At 37.8% G+C, this 22,544-nt stretch overlaps 1 protein-coding gene across 6 annotated transcripts in view; it reads right to left on the bottom strand.

Annotated features, from left to right (window-relative positions):
* asap2a (ArfGAP with SH3 domain, ankyrin repeat and PH domain 2a) overlaps nt 1–19,549 on the bottom strand; it is a 76,780-nt gene extending 57,231 nt beyond the window's left edge. For 4 of the 6 annotated variants that reach the window (XM_079833167.1, XM_079833166.1, XM_079833168.1 and 1 more), the window contains exon 1: nt 18,967–19,507. In XM_079833167.1, coding sequence (XP_079689293.1) covers nt 18,967–19,092 — 126 coding nt within the window. In that variant the 5' untranslated portion in view covers nt 19,093–19,507. Of the gene's footprint in view, nt 1–17,252; nt 17,260–18,966 lie in introns of those variants that run through there. The other 2 variants (XM_079833169.1, XM_079833170.1) reach the window with 2 other exon arrangements.
* Nucleotides 19,550–22,544: the final 2,995 nt, after the last annotated feature.

Below are 22,544 nucleotides of genomic sequence, written 5' to 3'. Positions count from 1 at the left end.
GTGGGTCTGGCTTGTCAGGCTAGGAAAGGACCACAAATTTTATAGAAGTTATCGGAAGATCCCTTCATTGTATGTCTGATTTATCTTTATTTTTGATTTATTTCTGCAATAAAATTCATTCAATTGTATTATATAATATATTTTTTATTTTATTTTAAAGTTAAAAAAAGCTGTCCTGATACCATAATGAAGAAAAACATTCATATGCGTTCATATTATTTTTATTTATATATTAATGTAAAAAAATAAAAATTATCTGTTTTCATTATTGTAATTGTACTTTTTTATTTTATTTAACATTTTAATAATTGAATTAATATTTATGAATTCATTTTGTAAAAAAAAATAATGATTTGAGTGTGTGCTAAGTTGTGGCTCGCTCAATTTGGTTTCACGGTTTAATTAAGCTTACTCCACAAAACAGGGATAGAAGATTTATAAAAACTGATGATTTTATTTTATTCTTAGAAATCATAATGTCTTCCTGTTCAGCTGGAAATCATTATTTGACAACCTCAGCCATATTCACCAAAATCACATGTATGGAAGCCCTGCTTACCACCACTCAAAAAACAGCCCAACCACAACCGGTCATCAGCCCAAAACGGCTGTCCAGAGCAAGGCCCTAATCTGCCGTCTGGCCCTGGTTAAGCCACACTTGGCCCAAAGCAAAGATTTAACACACTTACCCTGTATTACACAAGGTTTTTTTTAAACCATAATGCCTTTGCAGACTGTGAATAGGTTTAATCTAGGAGCCTCCACATTGACGCTGCACAGAAATGGTTACTGTATTGCTGAATTTATTGGGCCCGTCTATGATACACACTACTAAAATAGATTTTTACATTTTGAAAGAGGTCTCTTATGCTCACCAAGGCTGCATTTTTTAAGATTAAAAATACAGTAAAAACAGTAATATTGTGAAATATTATTGCATACGCCGATTTGGAGCACAAGAAACATTCAAATTATTATCAATGTTGAAAACAGTTGTGGTGCTGAGCAGAATAATTCCAGGTCCACTGCACATGGGATTAGCCGTGACCAGGTCTGCATTGTTCTCAGATTTGCAGCTATTTGATGACGGCATGTCTAGTGTAGGTTAACACACTCCCCCTCCATTCCCACTGCCCCAAACTGACAAAGCAAAACAATTGAGGCGACTAGCATATTTTTTATGTATCACAATCTATTTTTTTACTTCCTCTCACTGCATGCCTTCTAGTCTCAACCCAGATGCCAGTGCCGCCCACTTTGAAGTACAAAGCAGGAATCATGGGAGCGTCGTCTGCGGGGCACGTGCTTGGCTCCTGTCTGGTGTCACTTTATAGCATGTCGCACTTTCATCTCCCCTAAACCAGACAAAAAAACTGTGCAAACACAGTTGAACTTGGGCCAAAAGAGGCCGTCTGGATCGCAATTATCCAATTCAGTGGGGAAAGGGAGTTGATTAACTTCCAGGTTTCACAGAGGCACCAGATGTTTTCGCTCGACAAACAAATATTGTGAAGCGGAAGAATGCCGATGCAGTTCTGGGTCGCGTTTTCTTCATGTGTGATATCTGACACCGCTGTAGTCTTTGTGAATGGGAACCATGAGAGTGGTGTGTTATTATGGTGCAGTCTGATACTCCAGACAGGCAGTAAACTCCACCCTGTGTGGTCCACTTGTGTGTTGGAGGCATGGGTGTGCTCAAAACTCTCAAGTGTCTAATTAGTTCAAACCTGGAAGAGAGCTGAAGTTATCTTCACCCTGACAATGGTGTATATGGGTCCATTTTGTCTATTAAAGGATTAGTTAGTTCGCTTCAAAATGAACATTTCCTGATCATTTACTCACCCCCATCTCATCCAAGATGTTCATGTCTTTCTTTCTTTAGTCAAAAAGAAATTAAGTTTGAGGAAAACATTCCAGGATTTTTCTCCACATGGACTTCAATGGCAACCAACGGGTTGAAGGTCCAAATCAATGCAGTTTCAAAGGGCATTGTAGGGCTTCAGAGGGCTCTGCAAGATCCCAGCCGAGGAATAGGGTCTTATCTAGCAAAAAGATCTGTCATTTTCAAAAAATATATATTTTTGAAAAAATATTCAAAAATACATGCAAAATGCTATTCGTACAGTGTTGGGGTAACGCATTAGAGGTAACTTTCCCCAACAAAAATATAATTTAAAAAAAATGAGGCATAAGATGTCCAAAAAATACGTGTGGTAGAATTCTCCTGATATTATAATGAAGAAAACCTCATTCAAATAATTCAATGCTTAAAAAGTAGTACAATTGAAATAAGTAAGCAAACAGTTTTAAGTATTATTATTTGAAAAACTTTTTTATTATTTGAAAAAGTCATGTGGTGCGACAAGCAAATTCATGATGTCATAGAAAGGAGACCCTCTTTGACTGTGTGTCAAGGTCACACTTCACACACTTCTTTTTATGAAAAGGCAGTTCGGGTTATAAAAGGTTATGTGATACTGAAACAAAACTTGATATTTATAACTTTTTTTTAAAGCTAAAGTGTCATTAATCTTTAGAACTAGCATGCATAAATGCTGCATTTGTGCTATTTTTGTATCAAGTAAAGTAACAGTATCATCTGAAATCGAGAACCAAGAACCTTGGTTTTCGTATATCTACATTGTCGCCCACACCAATAACTGCTTTTCTTTCAGAGGTCTTCATTTACAAGCCAATCTGCTTCTGATATCTTCAAGCCTCTCGATTTGGTTACAAACAGATGTTTTTGTACAACGGAAAGGGACTGGATTTAGTGGGATGCCCAGTATTTTAATGCACTCTTTGACCCAGGGTCAAATAGTGACGTGTCCTTTGTGTACAACCCCTTAGTCCGTCAATTGTGTAAACAGTCAACCAACTTGTCAATGGTGGTTTAAGAAGGGGGGGGGGGGGTTGTCTCACTCTACTGGTCTCACTGTTTTTCTGAAATGGTCATCTGATTTCTTCACATAGCTATTCCAGGGCACTATAATTGAGTTGTCACTGCCATTCAGGACCAAGAATAGCCTTTTCCCAGTCATGGGCTGTTGCAGAAAGAGGAATTTAAAGGAATTCAAAAACAGCTCTCCGGTCATTTACTGTACCACTAAACTCAGGAAACTATGGTGTCTCACTTGGTATCTGGCTTGACCCTAATGTTTGTGTATAACAATGTCTATAAATGAAAACTTACATCCATCATTGCTCTTGAAATGTTAAATGTGGTTTGCAGATACCCAATGTGGCATCAAAACATGAACGTCAAAGAGCTACACACACACACAGACATGACATTTTACGAGCTACACACAACAAAGGAAAAATAGGGGGCCACTGGTCTAGAGATTTGTATTAGTAGGGCTGAATGGTGTGTGTGTGTGTGTGTGTGTGTGTGTGTGTGTGTGTGTGTGTGTGTGTGTGTGTGTGTGTGTGTGTGTGTGTGTGTGTGTGTGTGTGTGTATATTGTAGTGAGCTCCATTAATGTGATTGCTTTGGTGTATCTCCTCCCACTAATGCTCCTAGAAACCCTTGTCTGCCCATGAGCCCGATTGGGTCACAGCAAGGGTTTATTAACTCACCCTTCTATACAGTTTACAGTCACACACACACACACACACACCAGAGACTTGATGCACAGAGGGACCAAGAGTGCGATAAAATCAGTTAATGCAATCTTTTATCAAAACATCAGCAGTGTTTTTAATATTCTCCACCACAGTGGTCTCAACTCATCCTTATCCACATGCTCACACATTCACCAAACAAGTGAGGAAAACTGCTACTAAACTGCCCTTTAATTCTGGAGTGCAAAGAAATGGTCGATTTGGTGTAAATTGGCCAAAAACAATGCACGGCGCAAGTCAGAGCTGCTGCGGCAACGTGGCACATCTAGACGGCCTACTCAGCAAACCACCTTCAGACATGAGGGGAGAGAAAACAGAAAGAAAAGCTGCAACTCATTTAAAAACACATGACCCTTCTGGAGCCATGTAGCTGAACAGTGCTGAGTTGGGCTTTACTAACCTACAGAATAATATTGGTTTTACACTACAGAATAGGCTGGGCTTTACTAGACCAGATTATGCTGTTGTACTAAACTATAAACTAACATGGGTTTTACTGCACTACAGTTGATTACAAACAAGGCTAGACTTGTTACAATTGACAACAGAGATTAGGCTAGGCATTTGGGTAGACTACAGACTGGAGACTTTACTAGACTTGACTAGATTATGCTGTTGTACTAAACTATAAACCAACATGGGTTTCGTTTTATTACACTACAGTTTGTTACAAGGCTAGACTTGTTACACTTGACTACAGATTAGGCTGGACTTTAGTAGACTACATAATAAAATGGGCTTCACCATAATACAGACTAAGCAGGGTTTTTCAAGACTATGTTCTAACCTAGGCTAGACTTGTTACACTTGACTACAGAATAGGCTAAGCTTTACTTAACTACAGAATATGCTGAGGTTCTTTTTTTAGATTACAGACTGTGTTTTGCAAGACTACTAAACTGGGTTTTACAAGACTACAGAATGGACTACACTACAGTGTTACGAACAAAACTGGACTTGTTAGACTTGACTACAGATTAGGCTGGCCTTTATAAGACTACTGTATAGAATGTTCTTGGCTTTACTACACTAGACTCGGCTTTACCAGACTACAAATTAAGATGGGCTTTTAATACACTAGAGGTTATTACAGACTTGTAACAGACTAAACTTGACAATAGATTAGGCCCAGGTTTACTGGACTACAGTTCCTGGACGGGGCTTTAACTATAAGACTAAACTTGGCTTTACTTAACTACAGTCTAGGCTGGCCTTCACTAGACTACAGAACAGGTTTGGCTTAATTAGATTACATAGTATTATGCTTGGCTGAGCTGGATTAGGCAGAGAAAAGAAACATCAAGCCGTGTAGAGCAGCAATGACCTTTTATCAAAGACTACCATGAATGCCTTGGATATTTTCAAAGAATAAATGCATCTTTAAAATTGAATCAGATTTATGAAAATGAAATTACTAAAAATAACCATCACATTTTCAGAAAATGACATGCTGGGAACATGAAAACTGACATTTAATGTCATATGTGACCTTGGATCTTTGATCTATTTGTGGCAATACTAAATCCAAAGATCATATTCCATTAGGATATTTTGTAAATGTCCTACCGTAATATATAAAAAATTTATTATTAATAGTAATATGCATTGCTAAGGACTTAATTTGGACAACTTTATTTAAAAGGCGATTTTTTTATTTCTCAATATTTCGATTTTTTTGGACCCTAAGATTCCAGATTTTCAAATAGTTGTATCTCGGCCAAATTTTGTCCTAATCTCAATGTCCAAAAATTGACCGTTATGACTGGTTTTGTGGTCCAGGGTCACATGTATACAAAAGCAAAAAAGTATTTGTAGTGCCATATATAGAAACAGTAACTATAAAAGCACAATGGCCTTCGCTTGAGTGATTTCACAAGACTGAATAATGAGCTCTATTAACTCAAACAGGTTATTGCGACTCGTCTCTTGTAGCGTCACGGGACTGCCCTAAGCAACCGATGTCAAACAAACACATCTCCCTCAAGGCTGCTGTTAAATGCTCCATAAAAACAGCGGTAACTCTGGAGTGCTATAGTGTTAAAAATGCTCACCTAGACACACACACACCAGTGTGGCATCTCTACCTCAAATAACGCATTACTAATGGACTAATTTGGATGCAGGAAAACAACACATACTAAAGCTCTGTGGACTTCTCTGTGGCAGTTCCACCTAACAAAACCACCATTGTCTATGCTGAGTGTGTGCGTGCGCGTGGAGAAACAAAAGAAGGGAAAGTGCAACACCCTACAGCAGACAACTACCTACTTGACTAGGTCAAAGTCCCTTTGAGAAACTAAAGAACTGAACTGGCACACCAACCAATGTTTTCATTCAAATGAAAGAAATGAAATTTATGTGACATCTGTGATGAGCGGTTAAGTTTCCTCGTCTCTTGAAAGCTCATCAGTATATAGGTCCATTTGTCTTTAGTGGAAGCACTTGTCAACAGGAAGACCTTTTGCCCTGCATTGGGCACTTCAAAGAAAAGCCCCTGTTTTATGTCCTTCTGGGTACACACAGCACATCAAGTGTTAAGAGACATACGAGACCACAACTCCTCCACAAAACTAGCACCTGAGTTCAGCTGGTAACATAAAAATACAAGGCACCATGTTATTTTGCCCATTTGTTTAATGGTTAACCCAAGACCTAAGATGCCATCTTAAAGGGAAAGGCGCACCTAAAATGAACGTCCCTCATGTCGTTCCAAAACCTCGAGTTTCTTTTCTTCATAAAAGGTGATTTAAAAAATATATATATCCTGCTCACTGTTTTCAATATAATGGACATGAATGCAGATTGGGCCTATTAAGATTCAAAATGGGGGAGGGGGGGGGGGTCATACGTTATAGGCTATAAGCTTTGAGGTCATACAACAGTTTCATGGGAGAAGGCCTAGAATTTAAGTCGTAATTTGATAAAAATGAATGAAGTTACACAAAAAGAATGATACAAATGTACCTGACTTGTACATAGTTACACCAACCAAACCAAAATGCTGCTGTGTAACAAATGTCTAAATATTTATTTAACCGACTGGACAAGCAAGACAGCTGTGTGAAAGCTAGACAACCGAAAGCTGAAATAATTTCCATCCAAATATCGACAATTTACAGTATTGCAACTAGGGCTGTCCCCTAAAAGTTAGTTGACTAGAAGAAGCTTAGTCTGACAAAATTTGATTAGTCAGTTAGTCGCAGAAAAAAATAACTTCACAAGAAGTGGCAAAGTCACACAGGACAGATCGTTAACAGTGGGTCCTAGTGGTTAGTATTACAGTATGTCGGGCAGAAAATCCAAACGTTCGCCTGTCATTCATCGACCTCAAATATGGCTTATCATTTGAAACAGGTAAGTAGCAGTGATGCGAGGGTTGATCCAAAATGAGCGGGTGCCTGCGGTCACCCGCGGTTACGAGTCATCCAAAAATATTTTTAATGATATTCGGGTCGCGGTCGGTCGGGTCGTCAATAAATCCTTATTTACCTTTTGAATGTTGAGCGTTATTAACTTTTGAATAAATGCTGACGCGGGACAAAATGCCGATTTCCCAACACGTTGAACTTAGCCATGCCATTGTACCATTTTAATAGGCTACCTTTAAACGTATATAGCTCAGTAAAGTCAGTTTTATGTATTTTCTGAGAGGGGGCGGGATTTTTGTTGGTAAAGTCGGGGGAGAGACGCACACTTCCATTAGACTGGATAAACACATGCAGCATCTTAATTGTTAATAAAATGAAACAAAATAAATGAATAAATCAAGCCTGTATTACATAACACTATGCTATATCAGAAAAAGAACAGTTTTCCTTCTCTCAGTTGACCTGCTGATGAATTCTTCAAGCAGGGTCGAAACATAAACATCGCGTTCATCAATAATATGTATCTAGACAGCTGAAATGGAAAATGATGGGCCGCCTCAAGAACTGCCTGCTCTCGCCGCTGCACCTCTGAGCGCACCACGCCAGGGCCTGAAACATTTTCTCAATGGCCCAATGACGCTACAATGAGCATTTACTGCTTTTAAAAAATATGGGTCAGGAAGCGGGTCGGGTACAATTTTTTCTTCTTTTTTTTACGGTCCGAGTTGCGGGCGGGTTAGTTGAAAACGTCGGTCGGGTGCGGGTTGTTTATACATTGACCCGCTCATCATTGGTAAGTAGTAGCCACTTTACATGGCCGCTCGGTGCTCGTTCTAACGTTAAACCTAGATAAAAGTAGGGCTGCCACTAACAATAAATCAATAGACTAATTTATCGATTAATCTATCCACTAATTTATCACACTAATTTTCAACAACTTTACTTAAAACATTTAATTTAACTTGCAACGTTGGCCTTCAGTAGTGTACTATAAAAGAGTATTAATGCAAACAAGCCCTTGACAAAATGTAAAACTAAAAGAGTAAAAATGTGAAAAGGTACAAATTTGTAAACCAACATAACAAAAAAAGAGAATATCAGCAAATACTTTTTTTTTATATATATAATAGTGTTGTCACGATACCAAAATGATGACTTCGATACGATACCAGACTAAAATACCTCAATACCGATAAGTTACTGAATCGATACATGGCAAAAAACATGAAAAGTAATTGAATAATATGACAGAACTTACTATTCATTGTTTTATCATTGTTTTAGAGTTAAAAAACCCTAGAAACTCACTAGGAACTCATGTTCCTGCCCTGCCCTGCCAGGTTCCTGCCCTGCCCTGTCCTGCCCTGCTTCACACAGAATATTAGGTCAGGCCCTTTAAGAGCTGCACGGACCAAATTCATTGTAACACCCGATTTCTCATTCAACTCTGTATACGTTCACTAAAGACATATCCGACTGCGTTTACCCGAATATTCGCCGTGCATTTTTAAATATTTTTTACCATTCAAACCCAATAATCTGCGAAACTGGCGTCACGATCTGTCTGAGTGAAAGGCGTGTGTGCGGCTGCGCGCGCGAGCATGTCCCGGCCGTGCCGCACTTTTCTGTTACTTTCTTTTTCCTGAGCTGCGCGTATGTATTTGACTGTTCTGCTTCCATTGTTTAGTGGAACTCACACACACACACACACACACACACATCCTCACTCCTGCTGTCACACATCGATGCAAATTAAGAAATACTGCTCTTATTAGAGTCCTGTCAAAGTACCGGTACGAATACAATTTCATATCTTACCCAACTTACCCAGTCGACTAAAAATATTGACGTCGGCTAATTAACAGCGTCGACGCAGTCGATTGTATCGACCAATCGCGACAGGCCTAGATAAAAGTGCGCTATTATTAGGCGCATATCCAAGTGTTTGTGTGGAGTGTGGATGCTAAAGTATTTGCGCGCTTAATGCATGACATGGAGGCGCCGGCACGATCACTTGCATTTTTAACTGATAACAGCGGAAACAACTTAAAATACTTCTTTTTTTTTTGTCATACAGATAAGAATACATAATTCGAAACTGTATCTACTTTTACTTGTGTAAACTCACAAGAAAAATTAAATTGTGCTTTTGTAAAATAAGGAAAACAAACAGGATGTGCTTTCTGTGAACTGGAGCGAGTCACAAAAATGAACCAAACCTCAAAAGCGTATGAAAAAAAAAAAATCTCTGATTATGTAATCTGAATTAAAGGTGCATTTCTCTCTAAAGATCACGATACTGTTTATTTATAGATAATTAAAATGTTACCTTGCTATTTTTTCCTGACACATTCATAAAATCACAACTTTTGCCGGTGCTTTGTGGCAAACTTTATATGTGCACTTGAGCACGGAATACACATATATATACATACATACATACATACATACACACACACACACATATATGTATATGTATATGTATATGCATGTATATGTATATATGTATATGCATGTATATGTATATATGTATATGTATGTATATGTATGTATATATATGTATATATATGTATATATATGTATATATATATTAGGCCTATATTCATTAAGGTCATATATAAGGTCAATATCATTTTGGTTTATTATCCATTATACATATATAAAAGTAATTAAATGAGCATAAATGTGCGATTTGTCAACCAATGGCTTGAATGAACGACTACAAGTCGACTAGAAAAATCTTTAGTCGGGGGCAGCTCTAATTGCAACACTGTAAGGAAAAAAAATGCCCAGTTATTAGTTAACTGACTCGGATTACTTAAGAAACAAAAAGCGACATGGAAAGACATAGGCTGGCTCCTGTTTTAATGACTGCTTTATAATTTAAAGCGACTGCAAGGGAGTGTGTAAACTCCAGGAGACTGATGAAGGCTCAATCTGACAAAATGAAGAACAAATGTGTGTGCTGGAGACGCACTGAATGAGAAAGACAGTTCCCACACTCCACATTGAGATGAAACTGGAATACTACTGTTTTTTGACTACTTTTATGGTATTTTTATAGTGTTGTCCTTATTGGTTCTTTACAGATGTGGTAACTATAAACAGCTCTCGTATGGAATATAGTTGTATGAATATTCTTGAAAATATCTCTGGGTCTGGAAAAACATGATGTGTAAATAAAAATGTCTTTAGCGTAAATAAAAAAATATGAAAATTAAACGCGAGTACTGCAGGATTTTTATTTGTTTTTCCAGAGATGAACACTCCTCACGTCCACAAGCTTTCAGCAGTGGCAGCAGCATTAAAAATTCAGCTGCTGTAAAAATAGCAGCAATCCAGAGCCCAAGAGAGCATGTCGAAATGTGGACATGCAGGTGGCGTTCGTACATTTTAGAGAAAAATAAACCTAGGATCAAGACTTTGACTTTGCCTTTCCACGGTGCAAGGAAAAACACTTACCAATCAACTTGAAATAGTGTGCTGAATTGAAAAAAAATACTTATATCAATAAGTAATGTAAATATTAGCCTAATCATAACAATACTCAATAGAAAATAACGAAAAATGATCAAAACCAATATGGTTGCCAATATATTACGCATCGTTAATATTTAGGTCTACAGCCAATTACAAATTTAAAAGATTAAATAGAAAAAAACTAGGATTTTAATGCAAGTCAAAGGGGGAAAAAAAGACATGCAGTTAAAAAAGTCCTCAAATTTGCCGTTGGGATTGCTTAAAGTGAAAGTGACAGTGTAGGGCTGCACGATTATGACAAAAATCATAATTGTTGAGATTATTCCCTTGAAATTGTAATTGCGATTATTGATTACGATTATTCTATAGCATTAAGCCTCAAAAGTCAAATATACATTGGTTTCTTTAAATAAAAAAAGTACAAATATGCATGGTATTATAATGTTATACTAAAAATAAAAACAATGGGGAAAAAATGTACCTGTAGAAAGTTTACACATTTTTGTAATTGTTGTAATTGTGATTACATTTTATTGAACGATTACATAATTGTGGCATCCATAATTGTAATCACGAATCACGATTACAAATTCGATTAACTGTGCAGCCCTACGACAGTGTAACACGATTACCAGGCACCTCTGGGAAAAGGATGGCCTTCTTCAACAAATCAATGGAGGGAACTTCATTAATGAAGAAGTAGAGCTTGACCAGTTAACAATGGCCCTGAAAAGGGAGTTGTCTGTGGTAATCTGTGACAAACCCCCTGGATGGGACAGAGGGTCTCCCTGCCCCCTTCAACACTCACTAAACAAAGGCCAGTGCACTTGTGAACCCTAGCAGATCAATGCAACCTGCTCCACCCAATTAATGGGATTTCCTCAACCCCACTTTTCCAACATGTCATCAGGGATTTATTCAAGGTCCTTTGGCATTTACCATGAGATAAAGAACTCCAGAACCCATTGGGAAAGAGCCGAGGCTTTGGCCCAAATCAAAGGGAAAGTTTCCCAGAAATACAGTGAGCTACGATGGATTCACAGCATGGTGACCACCAGAAAAGCACTTACTCCACCTCAGCTGATGTCACCAAATTCACTTATTTTCCAATAAAATCCCGATAAAGTCCCATCTCAGGGCTCCAGACTAACTGAAAATTTTAGGGGCACAACCAGAACATTTAGGGGCGCACACCGTAAATCAACATGCTAACCATATGAACTAATTTCCACTGTATTCCTAATAAATACTTTGATAATCTAACATTTTTTCCTGTTGAATGTCTTGTTTCATTTGAAAATACGTCACGTATGGAATAAGTAAATGGAATGCATATTATTCCATTAATTATTTTGACTTTCTAAATCACAAGGAGTGAATTATGGTCTCAAAAGACAGCAGGTTTAAAAAGCATCTTGACATTTACAGAGGACAGGTGCTCGTGTTGTTTTAGCTTTTGTCCATTGTAATCTCAACTACTGATGCTTTAAACCCCCACAACTCACCTGTTCCACAGAGCAGCTGTTGGTTCCATCAGCATTGTTGCATGTCTTGACAGTGTGAGTGTTTTACTTGCATTTGCGACTACAAAAAAATAGATGTATGCAAAGTGTAAAATGTATTTAGGAGCATGTGTTCAAATAAAAATAGTCACTGTGGTTCCTTAAAAGTCTAAGTTTATTACATTTGCTGCATGTTTAAAGTCAAAACACAGCACGGTTGCGTGTTCTAAAGGCTTGTGGCTTTAACGCAGTTCACGATCAATGAACAATGCATTTATGCCAGCGATTACATACAATCTATTGTTGATGAATTATGACAATGTTTACTTGAAGGGTTATGTTGTAGATGGTTGTTGTTGGGGAAAGTTACTTTGAAAAGTAATGCATTACAATATTGCGTCACTCCCTTAAAAAGTAACTAATTGAGTTACTTAGTTACTTTTTAAAAAAAGTAATGTGTTACGTTACTTTTGCGTTACTTTTTCTCACCTGGGCTGGGCTTGTTTTGTTTTGCTTTTTATAACAAAAAAAGTTATATTTTTGTGCAATGGTAAAGACCTCTTCATACTAAAATTGAAATAATAAGCCCCAGGCTGAGGTAAAAATGCAAATTCACGCATGAACAGTAGAGGGCGCAGCTCTGCTGTGCTGTCATTCTGGATAATGGTAGAATAGGATGCAGGAGAAAAAAGTTTTACAAATAAAAACAAAAAATCTAGTAATTTTAATCATCAAAAGTCAGCAGCAAGACATTGGTAAATTAAATATAAAGGTAGATTATGCATAAAATTTTTTGTTTTATTTAACATTTAATTATTGGTGGTTTGCATAGTACTCTGATTTTGCATTTGACTGATTTTATTCATTTTGAGGAGTACAGAATCTTTATTGTGCAAGTGAGATAAATAAATGCTCACATTTAGTCTAGAACTACAATAACCATCATGTTCACACACACACCTCTGCACTTATTTTTCATGGGGGCAAGGAGAGCTGTCAGTCAAATTAATGTGAAAAAGTAACTTGCGTTACTTTTTTGAAAAAGTAACTCAGATATTTTGTTGTACATTTGAAAAGTAATGCGTTACTTTACTAGTTACTTGGAAAAAGTAATATTATTACGTAACTCAAGTTACTTGTAATGCGTTACCCCCAACACTGGTTGTAATGCATATTTTTGAATGAACAGCAGGCATCTGTAAAGCATAGACATTTCAAAATAAGAGTCACAGTGTATTTTGGGTTTGTTTGTTTATAGTTTAAGTCCTGCATTATGCATAAACTTTTTTTCTGGTTATTATGGTATTTTGGTTACATGATAAAAGCTTCTGCTGGGCTGCCCCATCACAAGAAAGAAAGACTAAACACATATTAAATATATTGATTGTATTTGTATTGACACAGTTTATACATGTATATATATATAAAGCAGAAATATTTAAAAATCTATAGTGTGCTTTTTACATTCTAATAAATGAAATAATATTGCTTGTAAATGTCTTCTACTTGTATTCCTTAATTAAGAAAAAAAACATAATTTCTTAAAATATTTTCATTGCCGTTTTTAAAGTGCTCCAAAATTTAAGTGAGTGTCAAGCCCTGTGTTGACACTAGTGCTCAAGAAGCAATCCAAGTAGACTAACTAATCTGGTTCAGCCGGTGACCATCTTAAATGACCTGAACTGGATATCAGTATAAGGCATGTTTTGAATAGTATGGTAACCCACCAGCATGGCTATACTGGTCAAGCTGGTATACCTGCAACAACAATGCTTTTTCCAGCAATAGACCAGCATTGCTCATCTGAAAACCACTGAGGAACCGAAGTTTGTTTACACCAAAAGGGTGTAAACCAACACGAATATTCCGCACAAAAATTCAGTCCAATTTTCCCATGTGATTTGTCTGTCAGCTCTTGAGCATGTGACCAAAAGTGTTGGAAAAGTGGTTAAAACACCTCTCCTAGTCTCCTTAAAAAATACTGCATTAGGGCTGCAACGACGCGTCGACGTCGTCGATGACGTCGACTACGAAAATACGTCGACGTGCGTGAAATGCGTCGACGCGTCGGCGGCACATTATTTACGTTCTAGAATGGAACAGAAGATCTAGAATAATGGCAGCTTCTGCTCCCGGGCATAGTGAAAATTATCATTTATCATATAAAGCCAGACCGCGACATTCAAAAGTGTGGGAGTACTTTAAACAGAAGCCGAGTAAAACTGTGCTTTGTTCGCTCTGTAACGCCGGTTTCACACTGCGCGCGCAGGCAGAGCAGAAGCTGTGCGCGTGGAGAGCGGGAGCTTTCACACTGCAGTCAGTGTTGCCAAGTCCGCTTTTTTCCGCGGAATTGGGCTACTTCTACACTGTTGCCGCGGGCTGTGTCTCATGTCCGCGGGTTGAAGCAAAAAAACACACATATTTAACCCCCCGAACGCGATGTTTACCAGAGAACCTCCCCGAAACGCGATTGGGCTTGTTTTGGGCTTGTTTTGAGTAACGAATGGGTGGGTTTTGTTGTGTAAACCTGGCAACCCTTCCAGTGTTCTCTCGCGCAGCTGAACCGTGGCGCGTGTATTGCAACAGACGGTCACATTTTCCGGGGTTCTTCTCCGACCCCAGTACGTCTCGTGCTTTTATTTATTATGATTTATTATCATATATCTCCTGTTAATGCGACCTGGTTCCCCTCTGTCCCAAACACATATGCATAAAACATGCTGTATATAGGTAGTTTACATGATTAAAGTAACATTAAAGTTAAGATATGCCTCTAGCTTTAATCATTTAAATGTGTCTTTGAAGTTTGGGCAAAAACTTCTGGCAGCTTTAGTCGTTGTTTATGCACATGTATCTTCAAAATAGACGACTAGTTATACTATATTAAAACTATGCTGAAAGCTCCTGTATGTGAACCTTTTGCAGATAAATACAAGTGCATTTTCGTTTACTATTGACACAAATCAATAAGTAAATCATACTCAACTACTATAGTAAACAACTTTTCCTAATTAGGCCTACTCTGTATACATTTTATGATGAATAGTATCATTATATATTATGTTTAAAAAGCTTCTTGTGTTCATATATTTCATTATAAAATGGCATACTATGTACACTACCTTTCCTGAAATACAATTAATATTGTCATCATTCATTGATTTCATGTTAAAATAATATACAAATTCACTACCCTCTTTGAAATACAATAATCAGTAAAAAAGAATCATAAGATTAATCTGGAAAAATAATCGTTAGATTAGTCGACTAATCGAAAAAATAATCGTTAGATTAGTCGACAGAAAAAATAATCGTTAGTTGCAGCTCTATACTGCATTAACAGTTTGTGAATGTTCACATCGGACTGAACAGACAGCCATTTATTCAGATTAAAATGTTTATCGCACTTAAGTTCCGCACTGAACATTCATCTTGATGTGAATAGGCATCAAGTGTTTTTTTCCCTATAAAGTAGCTTCCAACTGGCTACAACAACAAATATCTAATGACAACTAATTAATTTAAATATTAATTAATAATATAATAATTCAACATCAAAAATCAGACAAAAAAAAAAAGGAAAAACAAAAAATAATTAACACTGAGAAACCGACCCAAGCTGTTTCTAGGCAGCAGCATTTTACAGAGACCTGCCTTTCCTGAGGACAAACCGGAATATCAAAAGAAACTTCAACAGCCGAAGGTTTTCAGCAGATAGTCTAACAAGGTCAATGCCAACTTTTCTAAAGGATACCAGGAATACCACAGTGGTTTCCCAACTTTCCCCCTGTAATCCCCAAGCAGAGTCATTCAGTGGGATCACACACCTCACTGACACACTGTGAATGTGAACTCTGTGTGGATAAAGTTACAAAGATGCACTCAAACCACACAAGGGTGAGCAGCACTGAAGCCTCAAATGTGTTTGAAACACTTTCTAAAGATAAAGTGCAACCGAGGAGATGAAACTCCTGCCAATATCTTAACTAGAGAGTCAGCTTATGCTCAGTTTGAACTAGGCTATACGGCTCTCTTTGGCCTACAAAAGTGGACTAAATTTATAAAAGTGGGTTAACCTTATTTAAAAGAAAGTCTGCTAGCTATATCCATGCCCGAAAGCACAGTCATGTTTTCAGACACATCAGTACATTCAGATAAATGTGAGAGAAGATTCAGATATTATCATATTAAGCACTGGTGCTTATTGATTCTGAACCCATTGCCCTCAGCTGACCTCACAAGAAGACAAGGACACATCCGACCATAAATCATGCCCACTCTCCCACGCCATAAAAGAGAGAGGCTATTAAACTAAAAACACCAATATGCTTCGGAGTCCAAGATCTGATTTATAGTCTAAAAAACACATTTTACTCATGAGGTGACTTGAGATTAAAAAGACGCAATCAATAATAAGTGGAACAGCACAAACCTTAGTGTTTGTATAGATTAAATACGCTTTATATAATACTATATGCAGTTGTAGTAACATTAGAAGTCTGATGGTTATTGGTCAAGTAAATGTTTGGTTATGAACTGAAGGCTACACATTTCAATTTCATACTTTTATTTTCATGGACATCTAAACCCACATATTGTTACCTCAATCTGGGGAGTACAGGCTTTATTTCCCCCGTGGCTGAAGCTTTCACAACTGCAGGCCTCAAATTAACTTGTTTTTCAGTGTAATTGCGTTAAAAAGAAATTATAAATCCTTCTATCTAGTCTTGTTTATTATCAGGCAAAAGCTGAAGCAATGAGACCCATGAGGGAAGCAGTTTCAAAGTAATGAGACAATACAGAGAAGCATCATAATCACATTTTCGGTGACTGCAGCTACAGACCAATCACAAAGCAAAAAGCTTCTAATTAAAGCACGAAAGGGCATCTTTAGCATGGCATCGAGAAATCCATCACCAACAAATGCCCATTTGGACTCTGTTGGTGAGTGGTCAGTGTGAGACGAAACACACACAAGACACCCAACTTACAGCGATTCCGTAAAACTGCAAATATGTGGGCAGCACTATTTATGTCCCTGAAGCAATGACCACAACGCCAAAGAGCGAACAAACAGCATGCAATAAGAGGAAGACCAAAAACAATCATTTAGTTCCAGACTTCCTGAGTTCCTCATAGGAACACAAAGCCACAGGATAGAATGCGGTTAACCATTTGTCGAATTACCTTAAAGGCAAAAGGAATAATTAAACCCAATGTCATTACAAATATGAAATCAAATGCAAAATACATTAGCGATAAACTGACATCAAACTCACCTTGCTATTGAAAGTCATATAGATCCTATTTTGACCCTTTCTAAGATAGCATAACATTTCGACACACTACTATACCGTTATCTGTTTACTTAATAACAAGTCTATACAGCCAGCAGCAGCATTTTATCACAGTTATAATCTGGAGCTGTGATGATGGAGATCCCACAGGAAGCTGTCTCCATTCAACACAACACAAAAGCAGCAGAGCCCATCAGAGTTGAGAAAGGCTATTTATATCTGGTCAGGGCGAGGCTTCACTCATTAATGGGATGTTTTTATACGATCTATACAGTCTTCATCAACTTTAGATGCACCACGCTCATATCCCCTATTAGAAAATCCAGTTTAAACTGGAAGATGTGTTTTGGAGCCTGGTCTGATGGCTGGTTTTAGAGGGGCTAGCTTGTCAACAAACAAAACTAGCTGAACACCTACGTTTGCAAGGTTCAGAGACCAGCTAGACTTGGATTTTGGCCGGGCTGTGTGAAAACTGTAAACCAAATTAAACTGTAGTCTGGTTTATGATCTTTTTTTGCAGCTGGTCATTATCATGTCCAAACTTGGACCATCTTAAGGATGTCAAGGGAGGTTTTGGTACATTGTAGCGGGTCAACCAGCTAATGCACCAGCTCTTAGACCAACTAGAAACCAGCGTTGACAGACAAGATAGTGAGTTGCTGAAGCCTAGTCCCAGATTAAAATGCATGTTGAGTCGCTTTAACTGAAAACAAACTTGCATTATATATTAAAATATGTCAGTTCCATTGTTTTGTCTCGAGATGCATACCAGTAATGTTTTTAAAGCACATTTATAAATGCTATTAAAATGCCCTAATATAAGCCTGCTCTAATATGGCCGTCCCTACCTACTGATGGCTGGTTTTAGAGAACACTTTTCATGCTGGTAGACAAGCTTGTCAACGATCTAAACTAGCTGAACACCTGCTTTGCCAGTTTCAGAGACCAGCTAAACTTGGATCTTTGCCAGGCTGTGAGAACACTGTAAACCAGATTAAACTGTAGACTGGTTTATGATCTTTTTTTTGCAGCTGGTCATTATCATTATATGTCCAAATTTGGACCATCTTAAGGATGTCAAGGGAGGTTTTGGTACATTGTAGCAGGTCAACCAGCTAATGCACCCGCTCTTGGACCTCTAAGAAACCAGCTTTAACGGACAAGATAGTGAGTAACTGAAACCTAGTCCCAGACTAAAATGCCTGTTTGAGTCGTTATAAGTGAAAGCAACTTGCACTGACAAATATGTCAGTTCCATTGTTTTGTCTCAAGATGCACACCAGGCATATTTATGAAAGCTATTTAAATGCCCTACTTGAACTAAAGCCTAATCCTGGCTTAATCTAAGCCATGTCTGTGGAACCGGGTCAGTGATATGTTAATTGTAACAGGTGCTGATCAACTATTATTTTCTCTTCCACATAAAAATGACACATATATGTATTTCAGCCTGTGCATTTATCTAAATATACGGTGAATAAACGAATTGTTTATTAGATCTCATCAGCATGAGACAATGCAATACACCAGTTGTCTGATGGGTGAGGCATCAACAAAGGATTTGCCTCCTCAGTAACTCATTTAGTTACTCCAAGGGGGGCAATAGCTGACTCTAGCGGTCTTGTAAGTAAGCAAAACACTCAGCAAGGTTTTAACAATCGCGAAATAAAAGGTTAATTGAAGTTATGAGTCTCACCTCCTCCAGTGCGGCTACAGTATTCCTGCAGTGAGTCATTCTAGTGGTGAAGTTTGAGGCGGTGGGCGATTTATAATCTTCATTCGTCTCCGCCACAAACTCCGCCACTGTGATCTGGTCCGGCATTGTATTTCCTTTGGCAAAAACCACAAACCTCGGTTTTAATCCTTTTAATGACCGCTTGTGGTGCACTTAATGTCGAAATTCAGAGGTACAATGACGAAATAAAACTCTCATGAGCGTCCTGAAGTCTTATCATCGCTGTGTTTTGTCCTCGGTGGATTAAGACAAGTTGGGAATTAATACAAATCATTAGCCAACTACAGAGAAGTGGCGCTTCTACGACGGGAAATCTCTCTCCCGCGGTGTCGGTTCTCACTTCTTCCACCAGTGAAAGTGCGAATTTGGTCCACCCGTTTGATGATAAACCAGTCGGATGATGTAGTCCTCATCTGTTAAGGGACAGTAGTGTATGTTGTCGTGCTGGGATTGCTGCAGGCTTCAGATCGATGCAGCTCTTGCAACGCAATTCAATGAAAGCGCAGAAATTGACAAAGTAAAGGTGGAGGAGATTCAATGGGAAAGGAGTGACCAATGAGGAACCAGAGCTACCAGCTTTTAGCCAATCGGAACTGACGCAGGGCGTGGCCTGATTGTAGATCGCCTTTAGGATCGTGAGCGCCTCTGTTAAGGCAAGTGGTTCACTCTGCAGAGCCAAATGATGTCCAGCTCCGCCTCCCTGGACGTCATTGTTTGAGCTTGACCTAGTCCAGCTCCACCTCTGTGGATCTAATGGGTGGAGGGATAGAGTTAAGGGCAGTGTTAGGGTGTGGTTGGACCTTCTTTCTCCACCCATTACGCCTAAATTTCATCTAGAGAGGGGGAGTTGGACTTCACGCTCCACCCATGGCTCGGCGGTAAGCAGCCTCTCTCTTAAGGTGGAGAAGGACATTTTTTAAGCGTGTAAATAACATAAATTGACCTTAATGTCTCTGTATAACGTTGAATGTAAAAAATACGATGTTTTAGGCAGCTTTCCCATACAGTGGGAACAAACTGTATGGCGGTTTTAAATCCCAAACTCTAAAAAGGATAAAAAAAATTCATGTAGTCCGTATGAGTAGCTAGCTAATCCAAATTTCTATGTTTGCCCAATAATACAGTGCTGCAGGGCTATTGTAGGCCAAATGCATTTGTGAATGGTATTAGAATATATGCTTATGATATTTAATCATTTCAAAATATTTTACATTTATCTTTTGTGCTTCAAGAAAGAAACCCTATCATCCTTCCTGGATATATATTAATTAGCTTAGAGTGGTTTATTATTAGTGCCATGCCTCTTTTGATATAAGCTTCACACACCCTGCCTCCGAAACAAAAGACTAATTAAAATGATAATTCTGTAATTGCAGAGGCCTTTAATCACTGGTGCAAAAGGAGCCAGTCTTTATTATGAGCGGTTAAATTCGCATTGTTTATCAGATAAGGTAGTTTTTGCACTACAGCGCTTGAGATATTGAGCTATGTACTGATCAGGCATAACATTATGACCACTGAAAGGTGAAGAGAATAACAGTGATTATCTCTTCGTCACGAGACCTGTTAGTGGGTGGGATATATTTGGCAGAAAGTGAACATTTTGTCCACAAAGTTGATGTGTTAGAAGCAGGAAAAAGTTTGACAAGTTTGAGCATCTCCAAAACTGCAGCTATTGTGGGGTGTTCCCGGGTCATGTGCGGCCAAGGCTTGATGCACGTGAGGAGCGAAGGCTGGCCCGTGTGGACCGATCAAACAGACGAGCTACTGTAGCTCACATTGCTCAAGAAGTTAAAGCTGGTTCTGATTGAACAGTGTTGAACACACAGTGCATCACAGTTTGTTGCGTATGTGGCTGCATAGCCACCTATATACCTGTGCAGACCATGTACACCCTTAAACGGTATTCCCAGGCTCAGGAATGGTTTTAGGAGCACAACAACGAGTTTGAGGTGTTGCCTTGGCCTCCAAATTCCCCAGATCTCAATCCAATCGAGTAGGATGTGCTGAACAAACAAGTCCGATCCATGGAGGCTCCACCTTGCAACTTACAGGACTTAAAGGATCTGCTGCTAACATCTTGGTGCCAGATACCACAGCACACCTTCAGGGGTCTAGTGGAGTCCATGCCTCGATGGGTCAGGGCTGTTTTGGCAGCAAAAGGGGGACCAACACAATATTAGGACATAATGTAATGCCTGATGTTATGCTCTGAGTTAAGGTTCATATTACATAAATAATTCACAAAATGGTTTGTCAGTAACACACATTTAAAAGACTCCAAAGGACAACCTGAATTGGACCATTGTCTTTTCAGACAATTACACCTTTCATAACACAAGTGCAGTGTGAAATAACATAAAGACTATTTACAAAAGCAATCTATTGCTTTTTGTAAAAGCAACAGCCCTTTTTAGCAAGATATTTGTGCGTTTGCATCCTCACAAAAGACTGCAGTCGCTTTAGGCTAAAAAGAGAAAACACTATTCATATTTTTATGCCACATACAGTTCTGTTTAGGCTACTGTGGAAATGTGACATTAAAGAAAATAATAGATGATGTGCTTTTGGTTTATGTATTGTGGATATTTCACACCTTGATCATCATGTGCGGGACCCCTGATGACCCCAATGACCATGAGACCAATCAAATTAACTCTTGTTAACACTGTTAATATGAATATTGTAAAATAATTAATACAATGAGCAGGTTTTATCTCTAATTCCCATTTTGGACAGCAGGCTCTCTTCTGAATGTGTATATGCTCTCCCCTCAGTGCTCATAATGAAGAGTGAAAGCAAGGGTTGATTCATGACCTCTACTGGTGTCTCTTAGAATAAATGGTTTCTTTAGGAAATGATCAGATCTGCAGAGAGGCAATGTATTAAAGTTCAATCTGCTAAATGCTAAATCTGCAGTATGTATTTTAACTTATCTGTTCCATATTTACATTTTCAATCTCTACTCTATTTATTTATAAAGCTAAATTAAAAACAAGAGTTGGCCTATATGCTGTACAATGACTCAAATACTTATTGAAAAACAGAATTTAATATGAAAGCCCATTTCCGCAACTAAAAAAAAAAATCATAATTATGAAAAAAGAAAATGTAAATGATTAGATAATAAGTAACAAATAATAGATAACAACTGTCATTGTAAAAAATTATGACATAAACATTTTAAAGTTAAAAACAATGACAAAGAAAGATGAAATTATTAACTAAAAAGTAATTGTAGCCTATGTAGTAATTATGTAATATTTGTTTTGTTTTGTCTTATAATTTCGATCTTATATCATTTTACCTCAACATTTAGACTTTATATCTCAACTGTTTTGTCATAGTTTAACATTTTATGTCATAATTACTACTTTTTACCTCTTTGTTGACTTTGTTGATATATATATATATATATATATATATATATATATATATATATATATATATATATATATATATATATATATATATATATATATATATATATATATATTATCTCACTTTTTTGTGTAATAATTATACATTTCCAAAGTGGG

Source organism: Gobio gobio (assembly GCF_949357685.1).
Source record: "Gobio gobio genome assembly, chromosome: 13".
NCBI lineage: Eukaryota > Metazoa > Chordata > Actinopteri > Cypriniformes > Gobionidae > Gobio > Gobio gobio.
The sequence above is the reverse complement of the archived record's forward strand: the minus strand, read 5'-3'. Positions and strand labels throughout refer to the sequence as shown.